This window comes from Drosophila nasuta, chromosome 3, assembly GCF_023558535.2.
Source record: "Drosophila nasuta strain 15112-1781.00 chromosome 3, ASM2355853v1, whole genome shotgun sequence".
Classification (NCBI taxonomy): domain Eukaryota; kingdom Metazoa; phylum Arthropoda; class Insecta; order Diptera; family Drosophilidae; genus Drosophila; species Drosophila nasuta.
This window is the reverse complement of record NC_083457.1, coordinates 51728183-51747127: the sequence shown is the minus strand read 5'-3', so window position 1 is coordinate 51747127 and position 18945 is coordinate 51728183. Positions and strand designations below refer to the sequence as shown.

General features: G+C 40.6%; 4 protein-coding genes across 5 annotated transcripts; 2 read left to right on the top strand and 2 right to left on the bottom strand.

Moving 5' to 3' along the window:
- Positions 1-154: 154 nt before the first annotated feature.
- LOC132794282 (protein phosphatase inhibitor 2) lies at positions 155-3368 on the bottom strand. 2 transcript variants are annotated; one of them, XM_060804622.1, is made up of 6 exons: positions 3107-3366; positions 2561-2676; positions 2316-2483; positions 2162-2253; positions 1909-2102; positions 155-1290 (listed from the first exon to the last, which is right to left on the bottom strand). In XM_060804622.1, the coding sequence occupies exons 2-6, from the start codon at positions 2638-2640 to the stop codon at positions 1279-1281; spliced, it is 546 nt and encodes a 181-aa protein (XP_060660605.1). In that variant the 5' UTR covers positions 2641-2676; positions 3107-3366; the 3' UTR covers positions 155-1278. The 2 variants fall into 2 exon arrangements, with proteins under 2 accessions (XP_060660605.1, XP_060660604.1); XM_060804621.1 differs by having other exon boundaries at positions 155-2102; positions 3107-3368.
- Positions 3369-4134: 766 nt separating this feature from the next.
- LOC132788305 (uncharacterized) lies at positions 4135-6790 on the top strand. Its single transcript, XM_060795638.1, has 6 exons — positions 4135-4494; positions 4551-4923; positions 4979-5238; positions 5384-5740; positions 5799-6171; positions 6228-6790. The coding sequence occupies exons 1-6, from the start codon at positions 4169-4171 to the stop codon at positions 6483-6485; spliced, it is 1947 nt and encodes a 648-aa protein (XP_060651621.1). The 5' UTR covers positions 4135-4168; the 3' UTR covers positions 6486-6790.
- Positions 6791-6873: 83 nt separating this feature from the next.
- LOC132794480 (zinc finger CCCH domain-containing protein 13) lies at positions 6874-18944 on the top strand. The gene is made up of 6 exons (XM_060804949.1): positions 6874-7085; positions 8553-8821; positions 8890-9136; positions 16972-17098; positions 17155-18629; positions 18689-18944. The coding sequence occupies exons 2-6, from the start codon at positions 8615-8617 to the stop codon at positions 18895-18897; spliced, it is 2265 nt and encodes a 754-aa protein (XP_060660932.1). The 5' UTR covers positions 6874-7085; positions 8553-8614; the 3' UTR covers positions 18898-18944.
- LOC132790592 (spidroin-1) lies at positions 12507-13827 on the bottom strand. Its single transcript, XM_060799169.1, has one exon. It carries the CDS (start codon positions 13663-13665, stop codon positions 12622-12624), a length of 1044 nt encoding a protein of 347 aa, XP_060655152.1. The 5' UTR covers positions 13666-13827; the 3' UTR covers positions 12507-12621.
- Position 18945: the final 1 nt, after the last annotated feature.

Genomic DNA, 18945 nt, shown 5'->3' with positions numbered 1-18945 from the left:
CTAGAAAACGAAACCTAGCAAATGAAAACGGATATGATATGGAAAATGAACACTTTGTTATGATTTATACTTATTTGATATTTGTAAAAACAAAAAAAACCAAAACGAACTCACATATCTCTATATATTTACTCACAATGTTTTACTCTAACGACCGTGCGAAGCAGTTTCGCTTAGAGATCGCGCCAATTGTGCCCTCGATTCCCGACTATATGGATGGGACTAGTTAAATGTAAATTGAATCGAAAAGATGTAAACACATATGGTCGGGAATCTTGGCAGCATCAGGTGGAATTCTAGGCGTTGCTCTAGCAACGCGTCTCATTGTTAAATTAGTTTGAGTTGCATAATTTGTCTTTATTTTGTTAAATACTATGCATGTATATTCGTATATGTGCATAGATATATATATATTGTTTAAGAGCATATAAAAAAATTTCGATTAACCGCTAAGTAAGTGATATTATATTGAAAATACCAAAACAACATCATTGAGAGCAGATAGATCTAATATGAAATTGATCGTATTGTCAGTTTAAATGTAATTTGTCTCGACGCGAGTTATCCTGAGGACAGTATAATAACGTCCCTCTCCCCGGGGGGATAGTATGAGGATGCCGTTGCCTTTTGTGCTTGGAAGGGGCCAATGTTCTGTGCTCGTCCTTGGGAGTCGCCTCGATGACGCCAAAAACTCTCAGACTCAGACTTACTACCTAAATAAAACAAAACAAATGAAAGCAAAGCAAAACAATACCAACATAAAACAAAACAAAACAAAATACTGACCAGCAATGTCAAAACTACACGATATGGATTTACCTTACGTATATATACACAAATTGTTGTATAACTATGAACAATGAATAATGAGAAGTAAATAAATGGCAAGTTTATGAACACTCGCGACGAGAAAAGCGACCATTGTGTTTTCTTTCTAAAACTTTCCGAGTTGGGGATTTGAATTGTTTTGGGTTTTTACAAAGGATTTCACATTGCTCTTTATTTGAAACTTTCGTATTGCATTGCTAAAAAAAAGGAATTATTATATTCACAATAATAATCGTAATCGTAATTATAATAGTACATGTTTTGGTTTAATAAATAACTAAACGTAAGGCCAAATCAATGCTCAATATTCAACAAGTTTTCCTTCATCATCATCATCTTCATCTTTACCGTTTTCTTCATGGCTTACTTCATTATCATTCATCTTCTCCTCTCCTCATTATTTATGTTTCTGTTTTTGTGGCACTTTTGTGTGTGTTTCATGTTGAGAAATCAAATTTCCACCTATTGACAAATTAAATGCAAATGAATGCGTTACGCTCGGAGTTCGACTAAGGTTAATATTCAAGTTACAGGGTTAAAAATAAAGTTATACGTATAGGAAAATGATAAAAACATTAACTACGTTTAACGCTACCAATTGTTCATATATTTTGTTTTTCTCTCACTATATATTGTTTATCATGTGCACTTGTTGTTATTTGTTGTTCTTGTAAAATATATCTTGCAGCTACAATATTAATAAAAAGAATTTTCATTGTTCTCTGATGGAAAGCACATTTCGCGAGGATTTGACAATTGTCTAGCGTTTAGTGGACAGTTTCACTTCAAATTGCTTCAAACACTTCCTTGAACCTCGCTTGGCAAATATTCATTCATATATATTATATGTATAAATTCAATTCATCACGATAGCATTGAGTAGCAATTGAATGGAGTTTTTGTTTTGGGGATGAATCGCCTACACGCACAACATCAGTAACATCAACAAACAACGACAGTTAAGAGCCCTGTATATATCGAGATGCCGTATTGCTATAATTAGTTCTGTGTTGGCTCGAGATCCATATTACTGCTGCTGCTGGCACTGGTTGAGGCGGATGTAGTTGCTTTCGGACTTGCCTTTTGTGTCGAACCGCTGGCGAATCTGCTGGAACTGGAGCTGGAGGCGCCGCCTTGTGCCGAACCAGATGCAGCGCCGCCCTCATTATCCTCGACATCATCGTCCTCCTCCTGTATAAGCTTGCGTGCTAATTTTACTGCCTCGAATTCACGGTAATGCGCCTTGCGACGCCGCTCAAATTCACGACGTCGCTCTGAAATAAATGTAGTTTAATTAGGAATTTGTTTAATGGAATTAGAGATTGAAGCTTACGTCGCTCCTCTTCGCTAAGAGGCTGCTCATCGCCGGAAGAACCTTCATCATCAATGCTCTGGGAAGACTGTGAGCTGGCTGCAATGCGCAATCTTAATGAAAAAAAAGGTTTTGTAATAACAATGTAGTCAAGATTAGAATGCTTGATAATTACTTCTCTACTAGCAGCTCAGTGTCCAGTTCATCTTTGTTTTCATTGAAGGGTTCTGTATAGTTGTAGGGTGTCTTTGGCTCATCGATTTTCATATGGCCATAATCCTTGTCGGCCGGATGAAACGTTTGCAGCACATTCAGTTCGTCGAACTTGGCACTTTTGCGGAAACTACCAACACGATAGAGATGTAATATTGTTAGTTAGTTGTTTTAATCAAAAAAAAGGTCAAAGTTGACTGCGCTCACCTGGCGCCCGACTTGTCGAAGCTGCGTGAAGTCTTTAAAATGCCCTTGCATGGTAACTGTGGACTGGGATTGTTTTGCATCTTGGCTGCTCGGTTTTGATTTGAGACTGAAGTTAACTGGAATTACATACACAACACTCATTGATTTGCATATTTTTAACATTACGTCAATGATTTAATGATGAGCTAGACGTGATGATGAATCACTGCCGCAGTGGCAACAACAAACAATTAAACCCTAAAGTCTTAAAATTCGCAAACACTCAACTCAATTCGCGGCCACTTACGCCAACGGCACCCGCACACGCACCCGCACCCCTGTCTCTCACGAGTACCACCTGGCTGCGCTGTTATCGTGCCCTTGAGGGGGTCGCATGACCCAACCACCCACTGGGCGCTTGCCACCCACAGGGCTGCTGCTGTTGCTGCTGACTTAGCATGTGGCATTAACAACGCCCTTTTGTTGGCCTTTACTTAACTGCAGATGCAACCATTTTCTCTTTCTCTTTCCCTCTCTTGTACTGCATATGCAACCCACACAACTTACTTTGATTTTAGCCTTTTATTAATTGTAAAATGCCGCAGCCAAAAATGGAGATTGCAAATTGCAATTGCAGTACTTCAAGCGCGTGCTCTAATCTTTACGTTATTCCCAGTTGTCTGGTGTGCTGCACTTGATTTAAATACGTTTATTATTGTTTAAAACCTTGCGCTGACCGTTCAACCGTATTAGCACATTTAATTTTGATTTTTTTATTTATTATTTGTATTAAGAGTAGAGGTGGAGAAACATCGACGGCACTATCGATGCATCGATGATTGTAAATCATCGATTTTTAATGGCAAATATCGACTGTTTGTTGGAACCAATTAATTTTTATGGAATATTGCATGTTTATTAAATTAAGTTACATGTATATTAAATTTAGTTGTGAATTAATTAAATCGAAACTTTTTTTTGAGTTTTTGCTTGAAGTACAATGCATGTAATAGGGTGTGACCAAAGAGTTAATTGTGAAGCTCCACATTTTTGTGACGAAGCGACATACCAAACTACAAAAATTCCGTTAATTGCAAGCTGGTCACTCTTCATTTAACATTTTGGTATATTTCTAAGCTTGTGTAAAAGCCGCGTAATTTTAAACGTATACTGTGTTAGCATCTGCATTCCACTAAGTAGATTTTCATTGGGAATTTCTTTTGGTAATTTTTTTAAATCATTCATAAAAAAAAAAGAATTTAAATTAAACACTGCGAGTACTTTGTAGTATTATTACTAGCAAAGGTCAGTTATGGTTTCACTGTACTGTTAAGCGCATTAACTCTTGTGTGACGAAATCATTTCACAAGCTCTGCTCTTAAAATCCGTTACGAGAATTGTTTACTATTGTAAAAATATTAGTTAAATTTTATATAGTAATCCATAATGTCTGCTACTACATATACATCGGGTATTATCAAATATTATTAGCCTAATCGCCCGCCAGATTAGCTTTTAATCACTTGAAGAAAGTTTCTTATCAACAATCATAATATTGCTTCGCTGCATTTTTAACAATTTATGGACACTTGATTACTGGCCAGTCTGCAACTAATCACCAAGCCAACAATGAGCAACATAAATTCAACTGCTAGTAGCATTCGTCCTTTGCCCGCTGGACTCCAGCAAGTGGCCATCGATGAGCTGAACGAGGTGCCATCTCAAGTCTCCGAGGACATCGCTACTGTCCGAGATTGGCTGCAGAAGCAGCCCCATCTTTGCTCGTGCCTCACGGATCAGTTCCTCTTGGCTTTTCTGCGCGGCAGTAAATTCAGCCTGGAGAAGGCCAAGCACAAAATTGATCGTTATTACACACTCCAGGCAGCAATTCCCGAGGTCTTCAATGAGCATCGATTGGCTGATGATCCGCAAGTGCTAGAGATTATTCGCATGGGGCAAGTCAACAACAAAGTTCCTATTCGATTTGCAAATTAAAGTGAACTCCTTGCAGCGTTATTCTGCGCATTCCTTTGGACGAAGGCGACACTGGTCCAGCGGTGACCATAATCAGAGCTGGCTCCTACGATACGGCCAAGTACAAGTTCCAGGACATCATACGTGTGGGCTCCATGTTCGGTGAGATCATGATGCTGGAGGACGACAATGCGAATGTCAGCGGTTACATTGAGATCATGGACATGACTGGCGTATCGGCTGCAAATCTGTTTGCGTTGCAGCCGCAGTTGCTGAGTAAGTTCTCGGCGTATGCGGACGAGGCGATGCCCACTCGCCAGAAGGGTATACACTTTATCAATGTGCCACCATCGTTCGAGAGCGGTTTCAATTCACTGCGCTCCTTCTTCCCAGATAAGATCAAGAATCGCGTAAGTTGCGCTTCAATAAAATTCAAGTCAAATTGATTACTTTAGTGCTTTTCAGGTCTCTGTTAGCTCCGATCCGGAGGCGATCTTCGAGCGTGTGCGTCGTGAATACTTGCCACAGGAATACGGCGGCACCAAAGGCACAATGCAGGACATTCTTGAACAGATGGAGGCCAAGATGCTGAGCTATCGTGATTACTTTGAGCAGTCGCGTCACTTTGGAGCCAACGAAAAGCTCAGAGAAGATGTCAGTCAAAACGAAAAGTATCCGAGTTACTTTGGCCTAGATGGATCATTCCGCAAGCTAGATATCGACTGAATTGGCGAGGCCATGTAATCCCCTCAAACGGCAATAAACTCATATCAATTTCCTCTCCCGCTTTCTCTCTCTGTCTCTTCTTGACTTCTTTATCAATCGTCAACTATATTATCTTATCAGCTTAAATTCGTTTAGTTGACCATTGATCGACGGCAAACAAAGCCAGTTAGTTCTTTACCGTCCTCCAGACCTTGTCAACATGCCAGACATTCGCCCACTTAGACCGGAATTGCAGAAGATTGCCATCGAGCAGCTGTTCGAGAAGCCCGAGAGGATCGACGATGACATTGCTGCACTGCGCTTGTGGATCAAACAGCAACCACATCTAAAAGCACGCACCGATGATCAGTTTTTGGTGAACTTCTTGCGTGGCTGCAAATACAGTCTAGAGAAGACCAAGTCCAAGATGGATCGGTTTTACACACTGCGCACCAAGTACCCAGAATACTTTATTGGCCACAATGTTGATGTAGATAAGCTACTTAAATTGTTTCGCACTGGGTGAGTTGTTTTTGTCCTCCACTACGATTCTCTTTTAAGTAACTCTCGCTGACTGTAGCACCGTTGTATTCCTGCCACGCCCACTGCATGACAATGGACCACGCATTGCCATCATTCGCATGGGCGCCTACAATCCGGATCAATACAACTTCGTCGACATCAATCTAGCTGGCGGCTTGATGCATCAGATTGTGCTCAATGAGGACGATGATGCCATTGTGCATGGCACCATCAATATCTTGGATCTGGCGAATGTGAAAATGGGACACTTTGTGCAAATGACGCCCTCCTTTGCTAAGAAGATGACTGTCTTCCAGGAGGAAGCGTTGCCCATGCGCACCAAGGGCACACACTTTATCAACACACCTGGCAACTTTGACAAACTCTTCAACATGTTCAAGCCCATGATGTCCAAGAAGCAACAGGATCGCGTAAGTCACTATAAGATATTAATATCTTGTCGTATTTATAATGATTTCCTCTTTAGCTCTATGTGCATGGCCCGAATATTGAGAAGCTCTACGAGCAAATCCCTCAGAAGTATTTGCCTGTGGAATATGGTGGCGAAAATGGTTCCATCGAGGAGCTTGTCAAGGAATGGGAGGAACGTATTTTGGCCTATAGAAACTATTGGGTGGAGGAGCAGAACTATGGCACGGATGAGCGTCTGAGACCCGGAAAACCTGTTGACTTTGAGAGTTTGTTTGGCATGGAGGGTTCGTTCAGACAACTGAATGTCGATTGAGGCTAAACTTGTGCTTCAAATATAACTCTTATCTAGCATATATAAGTATCAGATAGGCCAATTACCCGTTTGATTGTTAGCTTATCGGATTTTGATAATGAAAGCATAAAGATTGCAAGGCATTCTAATAAAATCTCTCAGGTTACCCAGAGATGACTATAAATCTATTTGTTATACTTCAACAAGAACAAAGAGGTGATTAAAGAGTCTAAGAAAATCAACAATATTTGGATATCAGCTCTTTAGCGACGTGAGAACAAATGGGAGAAATGCTGAAAAAGTAAACAAAACAAACAAAAAAAAAACATAGTCTTCCAAAATCATGTAGCATAGAAAACAAAAATAAAACTCTCGCCAGATCGGTCGAACTGAGAGATCGGCGGAAAATGTTTTCAGTAATCTTTGGAGAGTCGTCGGGATCGGTGCTTCGCTGGTTCGGTGGTTGTCTCGGCAAATTCGAAACGGAAAAGTGAACACACACAGAATGTATTGAAAAATTGGAAAACGTCTGAACACAATTCACATACGAGTGCTGCGGAAAAGCGGGAGGAGGTGCCGTGAAAAGGGATCGGCAGAGTTGAACGAGTCGGAAACATAAATGTAAATGATGCCATGAATATGCAATCAGTTCATAAATTGTTCATAGTTAATTGATCATTAAGCAATCACATGAAATCAAAGATACTAATTACTTGGCCATGTTATGTATTATTGTGGCATCTCCTGCAAAATCAAATCGTGTATATATATAACTAGATCTATATATACTATATGTAAAAATCTCACGAGTTGTCTGTCTGCCATTCTGGGAAGTATTTAGACGTGAAAAGTAAAAATTTTCACATGGCGAGGCATATTCAAATATGAGGAGAAGATCGCGGATCGTGCCTGTGTTTTATGTGTTGTGTGCTCTGCTGAGTTGTGTTGTGTGTTGTGTGCTGTGTGTTGATGTTCAGTCAGTCAGTTAGTCAGTCAGGCTCGACTGCTGAGATGGATGGATGTACCCCCGAAATAGTTGCTGCCTCCCCCCATCCAGCTACCCGACCTTGCGATCGTTGTGAGGCAACTAAATAAATATTTAGACATTATGCGTGTCGGTGTGCGGGGCATTGCATTGGGGTTTCCCCTGCATGCTCAGCCACCTGCAGTTATACCCTGTGCTAGCTACCAAGTAGGGTATTCACAACTGCTGCAATGTTTTGTTAAAACTTGTTTCTGTTGTTGGAATACTCATTACAGTGAACTCTAATCTAATCTCTTTAGACAAAACTAGAATTGCAAAACAATAAATTGATAATACATCAAAGCTTATCCGTTCAATTATTAAACACTTGCAATTATCGCTTTGTCACTCGCATATGTGCTCTGTATCTGTATCCAGATTCATTGATCCACCATTGGGGAAGTACTTTGGGACCACTTCTGACTGATTTTTGTGTAGTTGAGTGCTTTGATTACCCTATAATTGCTCTAAGAATGGGTATGCAGTATTTTACATATACTTGACAGCACATGTTTTTTGAAGAACACTTTCTTTTCGCAAGTGAATGATATATTATACATCTAGACTGCTACTAATGGGTGAAAAGCTTATAACATTTTAAAATATTGAATGGTTCCTTTGTCCCTATATTCATATTTACCCCATACACTTATACCTTAAAAAGTTACCTTCTGTATACTTACTCCTTATATACTTACCCCTTATATACTTACCTTCTATATATACTTACTTCGTACATATATACTTACCCCCTTATACCTTACTCCGATATACTTACCTCCTATATACTTACTTTCCATATTCTTACACTTCATAAAGTTTTGTGATGGGTATGTAGTATTTTTACGTTTACATTTCAGAAAAAAGTACAAAGAACTCTCGCTATGCGATAACTTGTATTATTGACCCTTCCTCACATCTCTTTATTCAAAGTGTTTGCAGTGTGCACTGACAAAGTATCTTAGCATCTGGCTTGCCATCCTCGCAGCTATGCCATTTACAGGGTTTGTCACAGTCGACTAACTTCGCTGCTCTCTTTGCCTTTTCATAAATTTCATGTTTAGTGAGGCGCGAAATTGGCCAGGGGACGAAGGCGCTGTAAGGAGAGCGACCGAGGCAAGTGAGCATGTCGACCAGGCGAGCTCAGTCGCTGCCTCCGCACATGCTGGAGCCAGAGAAGCCTCAACGTGGACGCTGCGTGGCTGCCATCTGTTTCTCCTGGAAGGTGCTCACCTGCATTGTGTCCCATGTGCTGCTCGTCTTGCTCGTTGTTTCCTATTGCGTGGGCGGCGCCTATCTCTTTCAGCACTTGGAACGACCCCACGAGATCGAGGTGAGATGGCTAACAACTACAGTAGACACTCGGTAATGACAACTGTAATCGCATCTCTCTGCTCTCAGGTAAAGAAAGATATACAGAATTTGCGTTTCAATCTCACCGAACGCATTTGGTTGCTATCGGATGATGCAGCTGTGCTGCGAGAGAACGATTGGATGGCGAATGTGAGCAAACATCTGGCCAACTTTGAGAAGCAGATACTGACGGCCATCAAGGCAGATGGCTGGGATGGCGATGAGGATGTTCGCAAATCTCAATGGACCTTTGCGGGCTCACTTTTCTACTCCATCATAGTGATAACGACGATCGGTAAGTAAATATAGTTTTATTTTTTTATGGACTACATATGTCAATTTTATCGGATTATTATTCACTTTACGGAAGATTGGTTACACAAATAAGTAAATATCATTGATTTATTAGTTATTTACACAATGATTATAATAATCTAACAATGTTATCAAATTAAACTTGTTTAAATAAATAACCTTAAAAATGATATAATATATCATCTTATTCTAATAACACATATACAGAGATTGTACTCATCCACATATTGTCGGAACCTTGAATGAATTGCAGTTGATACTCTCCAGCTGGCAATGGCAAAAAATTTCAATATGTCTTCCTTAAATACCAAATTATCGACCACAAGTTCGTTCTGAAAATCAATATATGATCTTATGAAAATCTTAACCGTTTGAATGTTATAACTTACATAATATGGACAAGTGTGATTTATATTCGATTGTTTGGCTAAAGCATCAAAAACTATTTTTTGAAATGATAATTCGGTATTTGATTTTTGCATGAATTTGCAAAAATCAAGCGTCATGTTGAACATAAATGGACGATACCCATTAAATTTGCGAAAAAGACTGAGATTTATCTGAAATAGTAAAATTCATTTAGAACACTCATCAAAATAATAATACTATTTACTAACTTTTGCATTATCGAAAACTCCTTTTACCAATTTGAGGCGCAAATTTAAGCCCACAATTCCACGGCCAAGCATCTTGAGATAACATTTTTCAAAAGCACAATAGGAAGGATTCAGCACGTTGCACTTTATGTTGGTAAAACGAGTCATTCTGTATGATAGTCCTTCACCGGACAATAATAAAAGAATAAACGGAGCCCACATTGAAAGTTGAACTGAAAAACTAAATGGTTTAAAAGCCCAATAATATCTAAAATAAATATTTATTTTCATATGTTATTCGCTTTACGGAAGGTTGAGTATACAAATGAGTCGATGTTATTATTTAGCCAATAATTTGAGTTCCAATAAATAGTCGAAGTATTGCTTTGAACATGTAACTACCCTGCAGTTCTGAGTGCTTATTTCACCAGCAACGAACTAGCTGCTGGTGAAATAAGCACTTACCAGCAGACCACCACTACTTACAAAGTGGCGTCTAGCCATGCGTCTTTAATCTCCGTTTTTGTATGAAATGTCCGCAAATAGGGTCAATCGCCACCGCCTCGATTACCCACGAACTAGTGAAATAGTGCAACATATTAGGGTCTTTAAAGAAACTACTTACATTAGACCCCATGGAACGGCCGGTAAAATAAGTGCTTACATCGGACCCCATTGAAGGGTCGGTAAAATAAGTGCTTACATCGGACCCCATGGAAGGGTCAGCCATTATAAATTTAAAAAAAATTTACAATTACAATTACAGTTTTTATTTAATTTTAATTTTACTTTATTTTAATAAGTCGAATACTTTTATTACTTTAAGGCAACTTGAGTTTTAAAATATCGTTTTTTTTTGGAGCTGCAAGGCCTTTCTCAACTGGTCCTCAGTTATTGAATCTGGAAATAAAGGATTAAAAAACTTTTAATAGATTAAAGTGGATAATGATTTTTAAATAATTATCTTTTAAAATACTCACCGATCATAACACCAAACAAATTGTCTTCTTTTTTTGGGCCGCCTTCCCCCTTATGCTTTAAAACGCATACATTTATAAACTAGGTGGTTCGACGTTCGATTACTATAGGGTTAATCTAGTAAGTACCCATGTAGTGTTCGACGAAGTAAGCAATTACCCAGGGCCAATCGCAAACTCGAGTCGACTCGGTGGTTCGACGTTCGTTTACTATAGGGTCACTTTAATAAGTACCCATGTAGTGATCGGCGAGGTAAGCACTTACCCATGTCCAATCGACACCTCCAGTTCTGCAGGGTAGTAATCCTAGTTGAAGGCCATCGCCCCACATAAGTATATTATGCACAATCATACTCACTGATAATCAGAAATAATCTTCAATGAAGTTAATTTTCTAATTAAATTAAAGAAAATAGTTGAGAGAATCATAGTCAACTTTGGAAAAGTAAATTAATTATATGTATCAAAATACCTCAATTAACTATAGGCCCACTATTCCAACAGTAAACACTAGGAGGCAGAAATTTGTATTTAACTTTACTTACTTTTCTTTTTTTAATAATTCACTTACCAAGTGATTTTGAATGCGAAAAGGATAATAAAACTCATTTTCTTTTAAATTGTATTTATAAATGTTAATCTAGTAGCACATTGAGAGTCACTTTATCAATCCATTTATTGTCGGTAGCTCCGCTGAATTGAATTTGATATTCTCCAGTTGGTAAGGGTAAAAATTTCAGAAATTCTTCGCTCAGTACAAAATTATCGACCACAATATCGTTCTGAAATTTAAGACATGAACTAGCGATAATTTCTTGGTCCTTTTAACATACCACAAATGGACAAGAGTGATTTATATTCGATTTTGTGGCCAGAGCATCCATTACAACTTTTGTAAATGATAATTCGGTAGTTGATTTTGTCAAAAAGTTGCAGAAATCAAAGGTCACATTAAACATAAATGGACGAAAACCACTGAATTTACGTAAGAGACTCAGATTTACCTGAAATATCAAAAATAATTATCAATATTTGTAAATAAATATTATTAATATCATTATACTTACTTTACCATTGCTAAGGGGTGGTTTTAACAGTTTCATTCGTATATTTAAGCCCACAACTCCTCGTTCAAGAATCTTTAATTGACATTTTTCAAAGGCAACATAGGAAGGATCTACCGCACTGCACTTCAAATTCGTAAAACGAGTTGTTCTATATGAAAATCCTCCGCTGCAAAACAATAAAAGTATGAACAGAATCCACATTGCGTGTCTAATTCCAAAACATAACAAAACAAGTTATTTATGGCAAATGTTTTTCAATAACTATATCTGATAATCATTATTGATGATTTTATGGAAGGCTGCATTACAAACTCGTGTATATTGTCAATTAGATTTACGGTCAAAACTTTAATTGAAAAATTGCGATTATATCCATTAATAGTTGCTTAAATGAGGAATAGTCTATCTATACTAAAAATACATTTGATTGTTTTTAAATGACAGACAGATCAGATACATATAAAACAGATTTGAAATACATTTTACGCATTCTAACACCCGGTTACCGGTAGACTGCCAACTTCAAAATATTCTGGGCTGCCACTTCGATCCTGATCCTGCCACTTTGATTTTAAGGGCTGCCACAATCAATAAATAGCTTTCATATGAATTCAGCTACAATCAATTATAAGCTTTCATATGAATTCAGATATAAGATCGTAATTAAAAACTTATATTAAATAGTTCCCAAAAAAATGAGTGCTCACAAACAAGGTCAACAGAGACAAGCAAGCTTGTCTTTTATTAACTACTATAATACTATATAATACAATGAAATGCTATGCTAACTGGGCAGTGAGTTGAGATGTAAGAACGTGACGGTCACTAAACCTTCTTGAGCTTATTATTAACAGTCGATGGTGTGCTGGCCACATTCTTAGCACTCTTGCCCTCGGCCACCGCCACCGCAGGCGACTTTTCGTCGTATCCAAAGCCGCCAGCGCCATAATTTCCACCAAAGCCTGTTGGAGGAAGTCCAGCCTGACCCAGACCAAGTCCCGCCAGTCCGTAGCCCTCGGTGAACTGCGGTCCGCTGTACTGATTCCCTGGGAACTGTCCCAGTCCAGGGTATTGTCCACCGGCTGCAGCAAACTGATTGCTGTTAAAGTCTGTGCCGGCACCTTGATAGGGATTGAAGGGATACTGATTGCCAGCACCTGGATATTGTCCCAGGCCAAGTCCCGCGCCAGATTGCGCGCCACTAAAGCCGCCAAAGTTGCCAGCGCCTGGATAAGTTGCACCCACTCCAGGATAAGCAGTTGCTCCTAATCCAGCACCAGCGAAATTTCCAGCGCCGCCTAGACCAGGATAAGCTGATGCTCCTGCGCCGCCATAGACACCGGGATAGCTGCCAAAGCCCAGACCATTCTGTGCGCCGCCAAAGCCACCAAGACCTGGCTGATAGACACCGGGATATGGATAAGGCTGACGCCCTATGACGCCAGTGGGTCCACCTGGACCCACAAGCACTCCAGGACTGCCTCCAGCAAAACCACCTGGATTGGCAAACTGACCTCCAGCTGTGGGCTGGCCCGGGTAGGCACTCGGATTGCCGTAGGGATTGAATTGACGCGTGCCAACGGTAGGCGAGCTGCTCACATTGGGTTCGGCATCCACGTAATCCTCGATTTCATCGTTCTCCGGCTCACCAGGCAGCGGTCTTCGGGTAGTTGGCTCCCGCCTCAACTTGTTGTCGTAGGAGTTGCGTATGGAGGCGGAGCGATCGATATCCTTGTCGCGAAACGCGCGCTCTCTGCGATTGTAGGTGCGCCACACCCACTGATCCTCTCCAGACTTGGCAGTCACTGAAGTTAATAAGCAAAGCGTTAAGCAGAGCGTCAGCGACGCAATGAAGTAACTTTTTCGCATGATTCACAAAAGCTGGGAACTGTCTTTGTTTGCCTTTCTTTTCTTGTTTTTTTGGACACCGACTTTGGCAACTTGGAAGCGTTCACACACTGACCCGTATTTCTCGCTCGACTGCAAATTTCGAACTCCGCTCGCGACTCTTGCTCTCAACAGAATAATTCGGCAATGCGAGCGGCACACGCTACTTATATAACAATCGTCCGGTGGGGAGTCGCAAAACAACAAAAATCAGTGGAGTGTGCGAGGGAAGGCTGGCGGGGACGGGTGAGTCGTCAGGTGCGGCACAGCGATCAACAAAACTCGAGCTGACGGCTGACAGCAATTTGTGCTATCTGCTCCACTGTGCGACCAATGAATCAACATAAACAAATAAGCTAAAGTTGAAGGGACAGCGACTGTTAAAATACCCGATAAATGGCTTATAAAAAAGCTTCAAAAACTTTTAAGTACATCAATCGACCGTTCTTAAATTTTTAGGAATTATTATTATAATGTTATATAATAAAAAAGCTAAAGTAAAGAAGCAGCGACTGTTAAAATACTGGTTTATAAATGAGCTTCAATAACTTTTAAGTGGATCGTTCGATCGTTCTTCCATTTTTAGGAAATATTATTATAATATTATATAGTATGTATGTGCCAAAAAGTTTGTCTTCTTCAAGACGAAGACGAAATTAGGCAACAAACTTGTACCTCATTGATCTAACAAGATTAGTTTGGTATCTCTACTTTCTATAATCTCTGAAATCCCTTTGTTAATATGAAATGACAGATAGACAAACGAACACAACTTTGTCGTCTAAAAAGCTTAAGAATATATGTATATATAAATTCTTGACAGTAACAAATGCCTTCTAAAATTTAATTTGAATTCCCTCCGAAGTAATTCACCCTTCTACCATTTAAGTGCCAGGTATAACGAGGCAGACGCACTCAACGATACGCCAGATTTAACAGCAATCAGCGAAACAAGAAGATCGCTGAATGGGTTGGGTTGATTCACGTTGCCAAAGAAATGCCCACAAACCGCAAAGAAACGCATGAGCTGAGTTCTGCTCTGAACAGTGACCAGCTGATCAGTGATCAGTGATCACTTAGTAAGGGGGAACTGCTGCAATCGGCTCATCACGATCACGTCCAAATCGCATAAATCGATCGAGCTCTTTTCGTAATTGATCGTTAGACTCGCCCTCAAAAGGTTTTCCCTGGAAATCACAATGAGTTGACAGTTGAAACTTGTAGTACATAATTAATGTCCATTAACTGGGCTCAGATCATCGACTGCAACTATTGCTATAAATCTAAAAAAAAACCGAAATGTCGCTTATCATTCAGTTGTGTGGGTTAAATTTTTGGGGCTTTTTCGGATACAGTTTGTTGCACACAGGTTGATTGGCCCACTGAGCGTGCCGCACGTGAATGACCTCTAAAATGGGACTCCGATTGGGGTCTAGACTGCGCCGAGGGGGAGGGGGTCCAAATGGGTTGAAGGGGGACAGGAAATCCAAATATCTGAATTATTATTAATGCGTTCAAAACAAACGCAAGGTCAAGCGCGTCTGACCGAAGATGACTTGTTAGTTTGGGTTTTTTTTTTGGGGTTCGGGTTTGATGATGAGAACTTTATTTCACTATCTTTTTTGTTTATTTGTTTTTTTGCACATTTCTCAATTTGGATTTATGACTGCGACTTGGCTTAGTTTATTTGGTGTGGCTTATTTAGTTAGCCAGCTTATTTGCCACAAAATAAGTTTAATGACCGGCGTTTGTTGGGTTTTGGAACTAACACTAGACACACAAACACACACACCCATTAGCTAAACTTAAGGCATAGATATATAGATACATATATACAAACACTTCCGCATTTCCGCAGCAAAACTTGAAACGCCTTTTTCGTACTTGTCTCACTCACTTGCCGCGCGTGGGAGACGATAATAATTGGGTTAGTTTTCGATTAGACACGTAATGCCCATTAGCATTTTGCCCATTGCCAAAACGAATCTTATCTAAAGGTCAAGGCACACAAAAGCACCTAGAGAAAAGCCAAAACAAATGCAGTTCTCTTTGACTTGGAGAATTTTTAATATAAAGTGACCGTGGAGGAAGTCGAATGTTGAGTTTAGAAAATTGCAAATGTCTGTTTAAATTTGATTTTAATTCAAATTGGCCAAAATGTGCAATATCATTCAATGCGAAAACATTGTATTAGCAAAAATATTATTGTATTGAAAATTAATTTTTCTATTATATCTTTTAATTACCTCAACAACTTTATTCTTAACAGTAAACATACAGTGTACTAAAAATATAAAAACAAAACAAGTAAGAAAGCTAAGCAAGAGCGGTATTATACTCAAAATATACCAAATTAATATACCCCAAAAATACAAGGGCAATATATGGTATATTGACATAACATAGAACTAATATATGTAAAATAACTCCTACGTTTTCCATCTGATCGCAACCAATTTTTCAGAAATAATAAATACTGTAGTTGTCATTGTACCAAACAATATGACTGTAGCTTCAATTACTTTATGCTGATAGATTTTTTCGGCATGGGCGTGACAAAATTTTAGATGCTGCCAAAAAAATGTCATATCTATATCTCTTATAGTCTGTGAGATCTAGGTGTTCATACAGACGGACGGACAGACGGATATGGCTGATCGGCTGTTGACGCTGATCAAGAATATATAAGCTTTATAGGTTCGGAGATGCCTCCTTCTGCCTGTTACATACATTTCTACCTGTTACAGACATTTGCCAGACAAAGTTGTAATACCCTTTTACCCTATAGGTAGCGGGTAGAAAAATAACCAATTTCTCCATATAAAATGACTTTGTTTTATTTTTACTAAATAAGTTTAATATGTAATTGATTTAAAAGTAAATTTGTTCGCAATTAAATTATCAATGAATTGATCATTAAACATATTGAAAAATGTTTCTACAATTAGTCAATTTTTTAAGCGGCTAGAATTGATTAAAAGTAGTTCTCTTGTAAAGTAAAACAGAGAATAAAGACTAACCATATTTTAGAAGTAAGTTTGATTAAATTATTTCGCTAACCACAGGAACTGCTATGAAGCAGACGCATTTCTTCATTGACACAAGTAAAGTTTAGCTTTATACGAACTTTAGATATTCATAAGCCATATGCTATCTAAGTTTAGTAACAGCCATTAAAGCATGACCACTTACAACTCAACTTACCCCTGTTACTCATTCACATGTGACAATTGCAACTCTAACTCTAACTACAACTCCGAATCCAACTCCACTGCTGATGCTGGACAGGCTATGGCCACATATCACCGCGCACGGACTGGGGCAAGGTGACAACGATCTTCTACGCCATTGTTGGCATCCCATTGATGCTGCTCTGTCTGTCCAACATTGGCGACGTGATGGCCACATCATTTCGGTGAGTGAACTCATTAAACTATTGCCTGCTCTATTGTTGAAGTGTCTGTCATGCAGTTTTCTCTACTGGCGCATCTGTTGCTACGTGTGCACCCGATCAGCGAAGCGACCAAAGAGTCGCGATCGTCGCTCCAGGCAGCGATCGATAAGAATGCGGCCACAACGTGTGGCATCCAGAAGTCAGCCACCGCCTTCGTTCCGTCGCTCCATGAAGCTGACACAGCGCTCTAATAATGACTCTGGCCTGGGACCCTCCATGGGTCATGCTTACTCCGATCCCGAGCTTCGCTATGGACGAGGTGCTTACGATGATCGTGATCGTGAACGCGATCGCGACTTTGGTGGCGGTCATCGTGGCAGCAGCGGACGTCAGCGACGCCATCAGCAGCAGCAGCAACATCAGATCTACACACAACCACTGCAGCATGAGCCTCGCCAGCGTCACACTATCTACGGAGATGAGTACGAACCGCAGAACTTCAATCGAGCCACTCGATACAGCAGTCGGCAAAGGCAGCGCGATCGCATGCGAGATCGTCACACTGTGGAGCGAGAACGTTATCTGGGTCACTCCAGAACACACATTCATGGATCCATCGATGACTTTAGCGACATGAACCCGCCAGCCAAGAGAGCCGCCAGTGTTCGCTCCGTGCGTTCACCACAGCCTCAGCATCAGCATCACCAACAGCAGCAGCACGAGACGCGTGCCTCACGTGAATTGCATCGTCTGCACTCAGCACCGGGACGTGCCAAGTCGGTGGATCCGCGGCACAACTCGTCACTCTACGAAGATGTGGATGAAGATGTGGTGCGAAAGACGCCTATTATACCCAATCGCTATGCGCTGGATGATGACGATTTGGCACATCGCGGACAACAGGCGAGAAATGCGCCACGTAGTCAATCGATGCCCAGATCGGCGCATCGTCGACGCCAGCGTGAAATGGAGCGCGAACGTTCACCGGCACCTGTTCATCATCATCAGCAGCAGCAGCGTCCAAATGGAAGACGTGCTGGGAGCTTGGGTCGCCAATCTTCGCGCTATGGCAATCATCTGGAGCCGCCGGATTACGATGCGGCGCCGCAGCGACAACGACGTGGACGTTCGCCACGTTATCACGATGACTATGTGGAGGAGAGCTTCGATGAGCAATCGCTGTACGACGACAACGATATTTATGAAGATTATCCGGTGCGTCACAGTTCACGCAGTCGCGAACCACGTCGGGAGCGGCGTCGTGAACGTCGACTGCCTCCATCTCCACGCATCATGTCACCCATGGGATTTCCTGTGCAGCGTCAGATACGAAGACGTTCCAGCTATGACTACGACGATGAAGATTCCACATATGGCGATGACTATGGCGATCGCTTTGAGTTAGTGCCCAAGGATAGACCTGTGCCCATCTGGCTGTGCGTCTTTCTCGTTGTGAGCTACATTTTGGGTGGTGCTGTTCTATTTGCCTTCTGGGAGAAATGGTCGTTCTTGGACTCGGCGTACTTCTGCTTCATCACGTTGACTACCATAGGTGAGTAGTACATCTGATTTCTTGCCAGTTAGTAAACTCTTAACATATCTTTCCTTTAGGTTTTGGCGACTTTGTGCCTGCAAAGGGTGTCAAGGATGAGTCGGAGCAGTCGATAGCCTACTGCTCACTTTATTTGCTGTTTGGCATCGCTTTGTTGGCCATGAGCTTTAATCTGGTGCAGGAAGAGTTCATAGCCAATGTCAAGGAAGTGGCTCGTCGTCTGGGCATTTTAAAGGATGACGAGGACGAACAGCAAGAGGCCGACTAAAGCTAGTAGTTACAAAAACATCAAGTGTGCTATTTATATAGGGAATAC

Coding starts and splice junctions, on each gene's coding strand:
- LOC132794282 (XM_060804621.1), bottom strand. CDS start 2,640: ATGCAAAACAATCCCAGTCCACAGTTACCATGCAAGGGCATTTTAAAG. Junction 2,484..2,560: donor TTCGACAAGTCGGGCGCCAG/GTGAGCGCAGTC, acceptor TCGTGTTGGTAG/TTTCCGCAAAAGTGCCAAGT. Junction 2,103..2,161: donor TCTTAGCGAAGAGGAGCGAC/GTAAGCTTCAAT, acceptor CATTTATTTCAG/AGCGACGTCGTGAATTTGAG.
- LOC132788305 (XM_060795638.1), top strand. CDS start 4,169: ATGAGCAACATAAATTCAACTGCTAGTAGCATTCGTCCTTTGCCCGCT. Junction 5,239..5,383: donor CGCAAGCTAGATATCGACTG/AATTGGCGAGGC, acceptor TAGTTGACCATT/GATCGACGGCAAACAAAGCC. Junction 6,172..6,227: donor CCAAGAAGCAACAGGATCGC/GTAAGTCACTAT, acceptor TTTCCTCTTTAG/CTCTATGTGCATGGCCCGAA.
- LOC132794480 (XM_060804949.1), top strand. CDS start 8,615: ATGTCGACCAGGCGAGCTCAGTCGCTGCCTCCGCACATGCTGGAGCCA. Junction 17,099..17,154: donor GTGATGGCCACATCATTTCG/GTGAGTGAACTC, acceptor TCTGTCATGCAG/TTTTCTCTACTGGCGCATCT. Junction 18,630..18,688: donor CATCACGTTGACTACCATAG/GTGAGTAGTACA, acceptor TCTTTCCTTTAG/GTTTTGGCGACTTTGTGCCT.
- LOC132790592 (XM_060799169.1), bottom strand. CDS start 13,665: ATGCGAAAAAGTTACTTCATTGCGTCGCTGACGCTCTGCTTAACGCTT.